Source organism: Hippoglossus hippoglossus, chromosome 24 (genome assembly GCF_009819705.1).
Source record: "Hippoglossus hippoglossus isolate fHipHip1 chromosome 24, fHipHip1.pri, whole genome shotgun sequence".
NCBI classification, from domain to species: Eukaryota; Metazoa; Chordata; class Actinopteri; order Pleuronectiformes; family Pleuronectidae; genus Hippoglossus; species Hippoglossus hippoglossus.
Genome location: NC_047174.1, coordinates 645,001 through 657,500, shown reverse-complemented (window position 1 = coordinate 657,500; position 12,500 = coordinate 645,001). Strand labels below are relative to the sequence as shown.

The 12,500-nt window shown below is 45.7% G+C and overlaps 3 protein-coding genes across 11 annotated transcripts in view; 2 read left to right on the top strand and 1 right to left on the bottom strand.

Annotated features, from left to right (window-relative positions):
* pex7 (peroxisomal biogenesis factor 7) overlaps positions 1-7,944 on the top strand; it is a 37,796-nt gene extending 29,852 nt beyond the window's left edge. Inside the window, exon 12 of the mRNA XM_034580706.1 lies at positions 7,935-7,944. The gene's annotated coding sequence lies outside the window, so the exon portion shown is untranslated. The remainder of the gene's footprint in view (positions 1-7,934) is intronic.
* LOC117758732 (solute carrier family 35 member D3) overlaps positions 1-12,500 on the top strand; it is an 18,620-nt gene that overhangs the window by 1,206 nt on the left and 4,914 nt on the right. Inside the window, exons 2-4 of one of the 2 annotated variants that reach the window (XM_034580668.1) lie at positions 523-733; positions 2,688-2,845; positions 3,765-4,554. In XM_034580668.1, the coding sequence (XP_034436559.1) occupies positions 523-733; positions 2,688-2,845; positions 3,765-4,514 (1,119 nt within the window). In that variant the 3' untranslated portion in view covers positions 4,515-4,554. Of the gene's footprint in view, positions 1-522; positions 734-2,687; positions 2,846-3,764; positions 5,017-12,500 lie in introns of those variants that run through there. The other variant, XM_034580667.1, reaches the window with a different exon arrangement.
* Positions 9,339-12,500, bottom strand: part of txlnba (taxilin beta a) — a 7,917-nt gene continuing 4,755 nt past the window's right edge. For all 8 annotated transcript variants that reach the window (XM_034580633.1, XM_034580636.1, XM_034580640.1 and 5 more), the window contains 3 exons: positions 10,771-10,863; positions 10,587-10,682; positions 9,339-10,352 (listed from right to left, as the gene is read on the bottom strand). In XM_034580633.1, coding sequence (XP_034436524.1) covers positions 9,594-10,352; positions 10,587-10,682; positions 10,771-10,863 — 948 coding nt within the window. In that variant the 3' untranslated portion in view covers positions 9,339-9,593. The remainder of the gene's footprint in view (positions 10,353-10,586; positions 10,683-10,770; positions 10,864-12,500) is intronic.

Genomic DNA, 12,500 nt, shown 5'->3' with positions numbered 1-12,500 from the left:
TGATTGGTGCGATATTACAAACCAGGGACTCTGGGGGCCCCATGCAGACGGCTGGGGGCCCCATGCAGACGGCTGGGGGCCCCATGCAGACGGCTGGGGGCCCCATGCAGACGGCTGGGGGCCCCACATTCTAAGCTTCGGGGGCCCCTCACCTCGGGGCCCCAGACCAATTCAATTCCGTGGAGCCGTCATATCGTCCATCTTTATATTCAGTCAGTTATTAGCGCATTAGAATGGTAGCGTACATGACGATTGGTAAAAGTTACCTGCTAAACATCAGCATAGTAACAGCGCCATCGTGAGCACGTTGCCATGACGACCACCACTAAACCAAACATTAGCATGTTTTAATTTATTACGAAACTGCTGATTCGACTTTTATCAGTTTGATTGTCACAGAGTTTTGTTTTACGTTCTAACACAAGTGTGTGTGTGTGTGTGTGTGTGTGTGTGTGTGTGTGTGTGTGTGTGTGTGTGTGTGTGTCTGTGTGTGTGTGTGTGTGTGTGTGTGTGCGTGTGCAGGAGTTTGCCTCAGTGTGCGTCCTCTCCACGCTGCAGTCCACCCTCACCCTGTGGTCCCTGCGAGGCCTCAGCCTGCCCATGTACGTCGTGTTCAAGCGCTGCCTGCCGCTCTTCACGCTCAGCATCGGCGTGTGCGTGCTGAAGAACGGCGTGCCGTCCGTCGGGGTGGTGACCGCCGTGATCATCACCACCGCAGGAGCCGCACTCGCTGGTAAGACTTTCTTCATCAATACGAGAAACAGAAACTCAGGGGGCGGGGTTTATGACCTATACTGCTGCCATTGGGGGATCCAGATGTTTTGGCTTCACTTCAGCGAGCTGCCTTGTCGTCCTGCTGACGAACTTCTTCACGCTCTTTTTGCTCCGGTTGGGTCTCTACAGTGTTTGAAGCTAACGTACATTAGCTTGTCGCTCACGTTGTCACCAGCGGTTTGATGTGGGCGGGGCTGGGGACAAATCTTGTGAGACAATATTTGTTCGACAGCGAAAACAACATTATTCAACATTTTTATAAACGCTCTCTGATCATTTAAGGTTAAATATTAATTCTGATCTTGGTTTAAAAGAGAAGAAACGTTTGTGGCCTGAACTTTGACTCCTGATGTGTTTATTAACCTTTAACTACGACCTCTATAGGTCTAAAGGAATATGTCTCCAAAACTACAGGATTCTTTCACTCCCTTCATCCACAATATGTTTTTCTCCTGTGAAAAATAAAGATGATTATCAAGCAGATTAAATCCAGAACGAAGAATCTGCTCATTAGTTTCCTATTCTTCCCATTTCACACGTAATGTTTCCTGCTGAACAAACAAACTCTGAGCGCTGCAGAGGAGATTGATTCAGGAACTTAATCATCTGTATGTTTTATGACTCCAGCATCATTAACAGTAATGGACAAGAAAAAGATGAAAGTATTTTACAATCGAGGAATTAATTTAACAGTGAATCGGTTTTACCAATGGAGAAAAGCTGAAAAAGCTGTAAAAGGTCGATAAAACAGCCGGATGTGAAGAGAGAGATGGAGACGCGGTGACGACAGAAGAAGAGTTCGGATTCAGATTCATCACTTTGGTTGTGGAAAGAAATAAAGAATAAAAGAGAGAGAAATAAAAATGTAAAATTCAGCTCATCTCCACAATAAAAGTGAGTTTCAGTTCAATTCAGAACCAAAGATTAAAAATAACCTGAGGCCGAGCTAAATGCTAACATGCTAATTTACAGTGAAGTCCAGCGGAGCCCTGAAGGGGGCGTCATTACTGCTGGAGGTCAAATCTTTCATTTTAAATACTCTCCTTTTGAAAATGTTGTTATTTTCATATTAACTGATGATTTTTATGATAATTTGTATTAATATGAAATATTAAAATCCGTATGATCAGTTTAATTAATGGGCAAAAACACTTTTTTCATCAGAGAATCAAGAACCAAAAAGTTCTGATAATTATTTATCATTTTAAATTGTGTGTGTTTTTACTTCTGGAATAAATTGAATCAATGAACAGCAGCAGGAGCAGATGTGAGAGCACCTGGTGGACAGGTGAGGAACAGCAGGGTGTGGACAGAGCGACAGAGGAAAACACTGATCCGCTGCTAAAGTGCAGGAGAACAAATGAAATGGAGAAGAAGAAACTCTGAGAATCGTATTAATATTAAATTCTTCTTATTTCACACCACCTGCGTTTCTCGGGATCAACAAATCACCTGTGGTTGTTTGTCTCCACCAACCAGAGCTTCAGTCCAAGAGACAACTGATCAAAATGTGAAGAAGAAATTCCCTAAAGACTTGAGATATCATCTTCAACAGGCCACGGTGACCTTGACCTTTGACCCTTGACCACCCACATATAATTAGTTAATCTCTGAGTATTAGCAAACGATTGTTCCAAATTTGGAATGACTCTCTCGAGGTCTTCTTAAGATATTGTGTTCACAAGGCAAAGAGAAGCTTAGTGAGGTCACAGCGACATTGACCTTTCACCAACAAAATGTTATCAATTCATTCTTCAATCCAACGGAATGTTTGTACCAAATTTGAAGATATTCCCTCGAAATGTTCTTGAGAACGGACGACCTTAAAACATAATGCCTTCGGCCACAGGGTGTCGCCAACGCAGAAGCAGAGAAATACATAAATAATATACTTCCTCTTGGTTCTGCTCCAGGTGCTGGCGATCTCACCGGCGACCCGTTCGGATACGTCACGGGTGTGTTGGCTGTGATCGTCCACGCCTCCTACCTGGTCCTGATCCAGAAAACCAGCCTGGACAGCGAGCACGGCCCGCTCACTGCGCAGTACGCCATCGCCATCATGGCCACGCCGGTAAGGACTGTTGTTCTCGCCATCGTCTGCTCCTCCTCTCTCCTCGGGTTCTCTCTTTTCTGTCCTTCCTCCTTTTCTCTTTGTTCCTTTTCATTGTCTCTCGACCTCTCGTCCTTTTCTTTCTCTCTCTCTTTATCCTTTTTGCTGTTTCCTCCGTCTCCTCCTCCGCTCACGTCTGTTTTGGACTCTTCTCTCTTCAGTACTTTAAAAGTTGCCCTGTAGAGTTTTCTTGTCAACACAAAGCACATTGTGTCCTGGAGCTTTAACAAACGTGTAGAATTCATTTTCTTCTTCAAAAACATTTTTGTGAGTCGACTTTTAAATCCGACACCATTTCCATCCATGTTTACTTTCTGTCTTCTTTCTTTTGTTGGTTAACGACGTTCAGCTCGTTCCCGTTTGAACCAACACAGTACCGGTACTTCATGGTACCTTTGTTTTGGTACTTTACTCTGCAGGTGTAACACTCACATTCTCTGTTGTGTTACTGTTGGTTTTATACTAAAGTTTCAGACGTAAGAAATAATCCCACAAACTGTGTTAGAATGAGAAATAGTTTTAGAACTCTGGATGCAACCACTGGCTGAGAAACAAATCCAACTGGCAAATTATTCCAGTGAAGATGGTGCTGAAGGGTACAGCTGCGGGGGGGCTGGCTGCAGACATGCTAACATGCTACAGTTAGCCGGTGATATTTAACAACATTGCATTTCACATCACAAATGCTGCAGCGAGCATTCCACCAGGACTGAGTCGTGGCATCTGACCATCAAAGAACCGACTTCAGTACCCGGTCTCTACCACCACCTACTGCCCCCCCCCCCCTTTCTCTTCTTGATTCCTTCTCCACCTCCGCTCACCCTGTTCTTCAGTTGTGTTTCTACTTTTCTCTCTAACTTCTCCTCTTGGTCCCTCTCAGGTGCTGCTGGTGTGTTCCTTCATCTCCATGGACGTCATCAGCATGTGGTCGTACGAGGGCTGGAAGGACCCGCACATCACCACCATTTTCACCTTCTGCGTCTTCATCGGCTGTGCCATGAACTTCACCACGCTGCATTGCACGTACATCAACTCTGCCGTGACCACCAGTTTCGTTGGTGTGGTCAAGAGCATCGCCACCATCACCGTGGGCATGCTGGCGTTCAGCGACGTTTCGCCGACCCGGCTGTTCATAGGGGGAGTTGCGGTGAACACCGTCGGCTCCATCACCTACTGCGTGGTCAAATACTTTGAGACGAGGAAGAAGAGCTTGTATGAGGATCTGGAAGTGGCGGGGAAGGATGAGGCGCTGCCTGGGGAGCCTTACCAAGAGAAGCCGCCACTGAACGGTGACGGGCCCGCCACTGGCAACGGACCTGATGTAGAACAACCACAGTTAGATGGAGTGTTGACCAGCGACAGGAAGGAGGAGTCGGCGCCGGCCGGTTTGGTTAACGGACAGGTGTGGACAGGAGACGGCGGTGGAGGAGACGGGGATGCAGGCGTGAATCCTCATGTCATGACAGAAAAGGAGGTGGTGGAGATGCAGAGGGAGCACCTCCACAAGGAGAGCTCCGCCCCTGGTCAGTCGCTCAGTGACAGCTACGTCGGGGTGTGGAGGTCCATCAGAAATCTGCAGTTCATGAAGAAAGAACCTTTGATTGATAACATGGAGCAGCAGAGTCCGTAAGAGCCGGACAGAGACCTGGACTCACTCTGGAGAGGACAACTGGGGAAGACGTGGAGAATTAAAATAAAGAAAAAGAAACCAGAGGAGAAGAAAAGGAGGAGGGCAGAATACAAACGACAATAAACCCAACCAGCGGCACCTCTTTTATCAGCATTAAATTAAATTACCTCAGTGAAAGCCAATGTTTTTGTGCTTAAAGTTCAGCGTCATCACACGGAGCTTTGAGCGCAGATACTGGCTCCCGGCTTCGTTGGGAGCAGCAAACAGACGTAGTTTATGATGAGAGCGAAAAGAGGTGGAGAAGTGGATGAAGAGTTCCGGGAGAAGCTGCCTGTCAGAGATAAATTCTGCTTCCTGTCTCCTTCAGCTCGGTGGCGTGCGGCGGGGGAACGAGCTCGCCACCGTGTAGCATGATTTGGTTTGGTTCGCATCCCGGCCGATTTAGACGGCTAGCCAAACAAAACGAGTGCATCTTGTGCAAAGTGAAATATCACATCCATTCAGGGATTAGCAAACCAAACAGCGACGCCTGAACGTTCTGTTCGTTTGATTCAAACCTGGAGAATTCTTGTTTCTGATTGGCTGTGAATGAAAACGTTCACGTGGTTCAGGTCGGGTTCAGTCGCTTGTTAAACCCTGTCCCACGAAGAACAGAAAACCTGGGCCGTGTTTGCATGAGTGTGATTGTTTGTGTCTGTCGGACGCTGCAGGTCTGTCGGTTTACAGGTGTTTCACGTTCAGCCGTTCAGCGGAGCCACTTTCTCACACTCTACAGAAATGAAACAAAATATATCGGATACGGGCGCCGCCATCTTGTGCTTGTGACATCATCCGTAGTCAGGCTCAGCTGTCAATCATGACGTCTCAGCCTGTTTTTATTAAATAACTAATTAAAACCAAACTGATTAGAAACACTTGAACAGGATAACGTGGAGGGGGCAGGGTATAGGATCTCTACTGCAGCCAGTCACCAGGGGGCAATAGAGATGCTGCAAATCCCCTAATCAGGGTGAATCAAAGATGGCGTCAATGCGACAGATTTGTGTTGTTTCTACTTCAGCACCATAAATCCACGTCGTGCTCGTGCTCCAGGATTCTCCTCATTTCTCTTAGTTCATTCTTTTGGAAGCAGGTTTGTGTTTAATGCTTCTGGAGATAAAACGGAATAAAACCTTATGAAGGAGAAAGTCACATGTCACCAGCTTTGGTTCCATCTGGTAACATCACGTAAAGACGTCATGAATGAAGTCATGTTAATATTAATCTGACAATGTCAAACGTTTTCTTCAGCGACGTGTGATTCGTCGTCAGTGAAACAGGAAACTGTGGTGGGACGAGACTGAAGTTTCTGGAAATCTGTTATGAGAGAAACCGACTCAGGAAGTTTAGCACGAGGACGAGAAGCTGAAGAGTCGTGACTCTGTCAAAAGTTCAAAAACCAGGAACCCCCTCGAAATGTGCCCGGTTAAATCTGGCCTAAAAAAGGGGGGGTGCTCATTCAGGCAAATCAACATCAGCGTCTGCAGGGGACGAGTGTGTGGGCGGGGGAGTCTGAAAGAATTACGTTTTCACGTCCGGCTGCAGTCGAGTCTGCTCCATGTGTGGGCGTCGACACGTGGACACATGTTCAATGGTTACGTCTGTTCCGATGAATTCGACATTAGAGTTCAGATTAACGTTAGTTTGGGACGTTTCATCTGAAGATGAAATATGATATAAAACGTCATGATTGACAACTGAGACTGACTTCTGATTGGTCAAGTGTGTGTGTTTGTGGGCGGGACCTCAACACCACGGCTCCACGTGAAAATGTCCTATTAAAAAAGTGCAGAATATTATTTTTAGCAGAAATGAAACCTGCTGAGAATTTAACGTAGAAAACATCCAGAAACATCTGTGCACATCTGCAGGGGCGGCTACAACATCTGCACATCTGAAGTCTGGACCAATGAAAATTAAAAGACATATTTAAATAAGAAGAATTCAAAGAATAGAGTTAACGTGTGACCGGCGCTTCGTTCTGTCTCTGACGACAGATTTCACTCAGTAACATCTGGCTCTTATCGGTCATGTGATGGACTCAACCATCCGTCACTGCCGGGTCACGTGACACACGGTGGAAACGTGACGCTCAGGTGAACATGAAGCCAGAAAAGAAAACTCCCTCGTTTGTTCTTTAATGGTTTTACCCACATTTAAAAAGCACGTATACCTGCTCATTTGGGCGTAAAGAGGTAAACGTGTGTTGTGTACTTGCTGTGACTCTGGTGGATCCGTGTTGTGTTGTCGTGTCCACAGCTTCCACACAGGAAACGTTCATCTTCACCTCTCCTTCAAATGGTCTCTGTCACAAAGCTGCAGGCGTCCTGTGGACTGAGAGAAGCTGATATGGACTGAAATCGATTTCTCTTCTCACAGTCCCCAAACTTCATTTAACGCTACACGAGATGCGACGTGGCCCCGAGCTGCAGCGAGCAGCGTGACGACTCTGCTGTAGAAACCAACACTTGAAATGTCTCTGCTGGAGCGTGTTCCAGATGTGTTTGTGGGCGATAATGAGTCAGTGGCCGTCGCCGTGTTCGACGTCGATATGAGATGTTTGACGGAGGTGACGCTTCCATGAGGGGAAAACACAAACTATTACAACCTTTAACTTCTGAATTCAGATCCAGTTTTATTTGTCACTGAGATAAAACACGTTGGAGCGTAAACGAGAGATCAGGTCACGTTTTAAACATGAAGACGAACGATCCGTGTAACATACGAACATAGAGAGCAGGTCACAGAGCTGTGCTGAGAAACAAGGGTTCCCAGGTTGGAGTTATTTTGACGATGATGTGTATTTTTTCTGTCTTATTTTATTTGCACGTGAACTTATTGTCGCCTGTGTTGTGAGTCCGTGTTGTTCCTGAAAATAAAAGAAATCTGTCTGACGGCTGAAGGCAAAAAAACATCTGCTCTTCAATTTGCATGTTCAATGCAAAGTAAATTGAAAATGTTTTATAAAGAAATCTGTGCACTGGAATATCTATTGTGCTTTGTGTGTGTGTGTGTGTTTTTATAAAGGCGTTTCCATGGTGATGATGATGATGTGTCCATCAGTAGTGACAGACGGGGGGGGGGGCCTGAGGACAGCGATAGATTATTGTATTTATATGTTTCTCTGAGTTAAACTGAGACGTTTCCATCGCAGGTTGTTCTGTTGAGATTTTCAGGATTTGAATTTGCTCCTGTTTGATTCCTGACGTCAGAATTTGACATAAACATTTAAATACTTTTAAATCATTTCTTTGATTTTGTCCATTCATAACCTCTGATTCATTATTTCCAACTGCTGTTTGTGCAACAGGGAGAAGAATCCAAGTGATGAAGATCTTGTTAAAGGGTCCGGCCTCTTTCCTCTGTGGTTAGTCAGCACAGCTCAGAGTCCTGATGGGCGGAGACGGCTCCAGCTCGTTGATAGGACGCGTGTGAATAAGCCCTGGAAATAGGACAGTTCAGCTCTGAGCCTCTAAAGTGAGTGGAGAGTGTGGAAGTAGTGAAACTCACATTTACCTGGAGCTGAATCAGGACAGGGAAAGGAAACGTGTTGGTTTTTCATTTGTCACTTTCAGAGGAACCGATGTTGAGAGGCTGCGTTTCACAGAATAAAGAGCTGGAAGGTTTAAAACACGCGGAGTCAACACGACGCAGAGAAACTTCAGACATGATTAAAGTGGAGCAGCAGTAAAAAGACCCTGAGTTCGTTTCTAAAGACGACGCCTGTGAGCTGCTCGACACACGAAACACCAGGAGGTGAAAAGAGAAAAGAGAGAAGCTCGTAGCCGCAGCACATCGGCAGAGAAACAGAATCCTAATAAAGGAGTCTGAGCCGATTAGCCATTTGGCTTCACTTTCAGGAGCCGACATGTCGTCCATCTTTATCCAGAGTGTGTGTGTGTGTGTGTGTGTGTGTGTGTGTGTGTGTGTGTCTCATCTGAACTGAACTCTGAGGACGAGATGTTTTCTGACTCATTAAGTCGACTCTTGTGTCACGAGGTTGAAACACTTCAAATGAAAACACTATTAGTTTTATCTGAAACTTTAAAAATCCTTCTCTTCCGTCTTCTTTCCGTTGTTTCTCCGTCGTTCGGATCTTTTCTTTTCCTTGGAAACGAGAATCGCTTGGTTTTGAAATCTCCTGCGTGATGGAGGAGGGAATAAAGGTTTGTCACCTCTGACCCTGCTCATGAAATAAAGATTGTTCCTGTGGATCAGACTGAAAATATAAAAACTCACCAGTGGCTTAGGATGAACGTTTCTCACGTGGAGACGGGAACAAAACTTTACATTTATTTTCTTACGTTATTGAGAAAGTCTGTTCTTTTACAAATTGTTCTTTGCTATTAATTATGTTTCTTTTGTCCTTTTCTTACTTTTCATTTAAGTTGTTTTATTTTATTTTAATTTACATTAGATTTAGTTTTTGATCATTTTCTGATCAAGGTCAAATTCTTATTATTACATGAAAAAAAATCTCTTTATTATCAAATGTGTCTATTTTCATGGGAAAGGTTTATTACAATAATTCTATTTTTAATATAAATATATTTTACTGATATTTAAAGTACAGTATTTGCAACAGGAAGAGTTGTCTCCATCTAGAGGCTGTGAGGTGGAAATGCACTGACAATATAATATCAGAAAGGAGTGAGACAGCGCCACCCACTGGACAGTTACGTTGTGTTGCTTTAAATCTGCTCGACACAAATCTTAAATAATTTGGATGTAAACATTCAAACTTATGAATAAAGATAAATAAAATAAATCAGGGGACAAATGTCAGAAATGATATATTAGAGTCTCTGGAACAAAAGACTTTATGATTAACACAGAAACAAACTTCGATTGATCACTGGTGTTTACGCTCCACAGCTTGAATCCAAATCTTTATTTGAACTGTAAAACACAGATGATTCGTCTGATCTGGTGAAACTCTTCAACTGCAGCAGTCTAAAGATTTCAACTTTTAACAAAAGGTGCAAAGATGATTTCAGTTCACACACACACACACACACACACCCTCTGGTGGTTGGAGCTCTAGCTGTTGTTCTTGCCGCTCCTCTTCTTCTTCTTCTTCGGGGCCTGTTTCTTGGAGGAGTCTGCGTTGGAGGCGGCGGTCGTGTTTTCAGACGGAGACTCGGAGGTCGTCGCCTGCACAGGTTCGTCAGCTCTGACCTCAGCGGGCGTCTTCAACATTTCAGCCTCTGGTTCTGTCGCAGGATGATTCTCAACCTTCTCAGGAACGGCTGCTGCTGGTTCCTGTGCAGAAAGATGCTCCTCCTCTGGTTTCACCTCCACTTCTCCAGCTGTGGACACATCTGGCTTTTGAACCGGCTCCACTTTATCCTGCAGAGAAACATCAGCTTCCACCTCCTGCTCGGCTTCTGAAGCCGGCTCCTGTTGGACCTGAGGTTTGGTTTTGAAATTGGCAAACGCAGAAGCGACCTCGTCTTCATTGAGGTCAGTATCTACAGCGTCCTGGTCGACGTCAGCAGGTGCGGCGAACAGGGAGTCGGCGAACTCCTGCAGCTTGGCCTGCTCCTGCCTGAGACGAGCCATGTCCTCTGTGAGCACCGGGTCGTCCTCCTGCAGCTCCACAGGAGTCAGGAGGACGGGTTTGTCCGCGGCCTCCGAGAGGCTGTCGAACAGCTTCGCCGGCAGCTGGGAGTTGGACTGGCGGATGCCTTTGATTTTGTCATAGAGAACTGTCCTCTCCTCCTGGAGAACCCGACACAGTCGCTCCAGCTTGTGGATCGTCACCACGAACTGGTCGTACTCTCTGGCCTTCTCTGTTCTCTGGAGCACGGGGGGGTCGGAGAAGAGAAGACAGTGACATGTGGTGAGAACAAGATCAGAAAAGGGATTTATTCTCTTTCTGCTTTAAAACTATTGATTTTCTCCTCAAACTTTTTTAATCTGCAAAAACTATATATCATTGATTCAAGATTTGATATTTGTCTCCTTAGTTTTCAGCTGAGTCACAAGCTCAGAGATTAAAAGGTAAAGAGCTGATGAGAAAACGTGAATCACCTCTTGGATCATGTCCGTCAGAGCCTTGTTGCAGTTCTCAAACCTCGTCTTCCACACGTTCGACTCTTTCTCCATGGTCTTCATCTTGTCTGACATCTACAGGACGAAGAGTTCACAGAACAGAGTCAGACGAACGTCCTGTCGGGACGAGGAACACAGACTGGTGTGAATCATCTGCACCTACATTGTCCATCTCCTTCTTGAAGCGCATGTAGATTTCGTTGCTTTTGGCCAAAGTCGCCTGGAACTCGTCAAACTTCTCGCCGTAGAGGGTCAGCTGTAAACCACACGAGACAATCAGAATCACATCATGTCTCTGTGAATGAAGAGCTGACACATGAATACAGTCAAATACAAAATCAGGTGATTCTTTCCAGAGCCTATCGCCCCCTAGTGTTCAGCCCAGATTCAGGACGTGAACTCAGAGTGAAGTTATAGATCAGAGATCATCTGGGGCCAGAACATGAAGAGATTTACAAGTCGTCAATAAAATGTTAAATCAAAATCATCTCCAACAATAAAACTGATCCTGTCTCTTATTTCGAGTGAATAGATTTCACACATTGTTATTATCACTATTCTTGTCTTATCTCTAAAGGACATCACGGGATCATTTCAAGAATAAGAGTCGCATGTTGGATGATGAGCAAACGTCCAGGTGATCGAATCATCCACGTTCAACAGGAAGTCGAGGTTCGACAGGAAGTCGAGGTTCAACAGGAAGTCGAGGCTCAACAGGAAGTCGAGGCTCAACAGGAAGTCGAGGTTCAACAGGAAGTCGAGGTTCAACAGGAAGTCGAGGTTCAACAGGAAGTCGAGGCTCAACAGGAAGTCGAGGTTCAACAGGAAGTCGAGGCTCAACAGGAGGTCGAGGTTCAACAGGAAGTCGAGGTTCAACAGGAAGTCGAGGCTCAACAGGAGGTCGAGGTTCAACAGGAAGTCGAGGTTCAACAGGAAGTCGAGGCTCAACAGGAGGTCGAGGTTCAACAGGAAGTCGAGGTTCGACAGGAAGTCGAGGCTCAACAGGAGGTCGAGGTTCAACAGGAAGTCGAGGTTCGACAGGAAGTCGAGGCTCAACAGGAGGTCGAGGTTCAACAGGAAGTCGAGGTTCTACAGGAAGTCGAGGCTCAACAGGAGGTCGAGGTTCAACAGGAAGTCGAGGTTCAACAGGAAGTCGAGGCTCAACAGGAAGTCGAGGCTCAACAGGAAGTCGAGGCTCAACAGGAAGTCGAGGCTCAACAGGAAGTCGAGGCTCAACAGGAAGTCGAGGTTCAACAGGAAGTCGAGGTTCAACAGGAAGTCGAGGCTCAACAGGAAGTCGAGGCTCAACAGGAAGTCGAGGTTCAACAGGAAGTCGAGGTTCATCTCAACGTCTCATTACAACTGAAATAGATCTGAAAACTTCTTTAAATCCAGATGAGGACAAAAAGTTTGTGACCATGTGATGCTACTTTCTGCTGATTCTATTCTATTCTATTCATAATATGATATAATATTAATAATATTATATTACATTAATAAGATGATATTATATTATAATGCACTCGTTCATCCTGTCTTCCTGCTCTCATTCATCCTGTCTCCCTGCTCTCACCCTGTCTTCCTGCTCTCATCCTGTCTTCCTGCTCTCACCCTGTCTTCCTGCTCTCACCCTGTCTTCCTGCTCTCACCCTGTCTTCCTGCTCTCATCCTGTCTTCCTGCTCTCATTCATCCTGTCTCCCTGCTCTCACCCTGTCTTCCTGCTCTCATCCTGTCTTCCTGCTCTCACCCTGTCTCCCTGCTCTCACCCTGTCTTCCTGCTCTCACCCTGTCTTCCTGCTCTCATCCTGTCTTCCTGCTCTCACCCTGTCTCCCTGCTCTCACCCTGTCTTCCTGCTCTCATCCTGTCTTCCTGCTCTCGTCCTGTCTTCCTG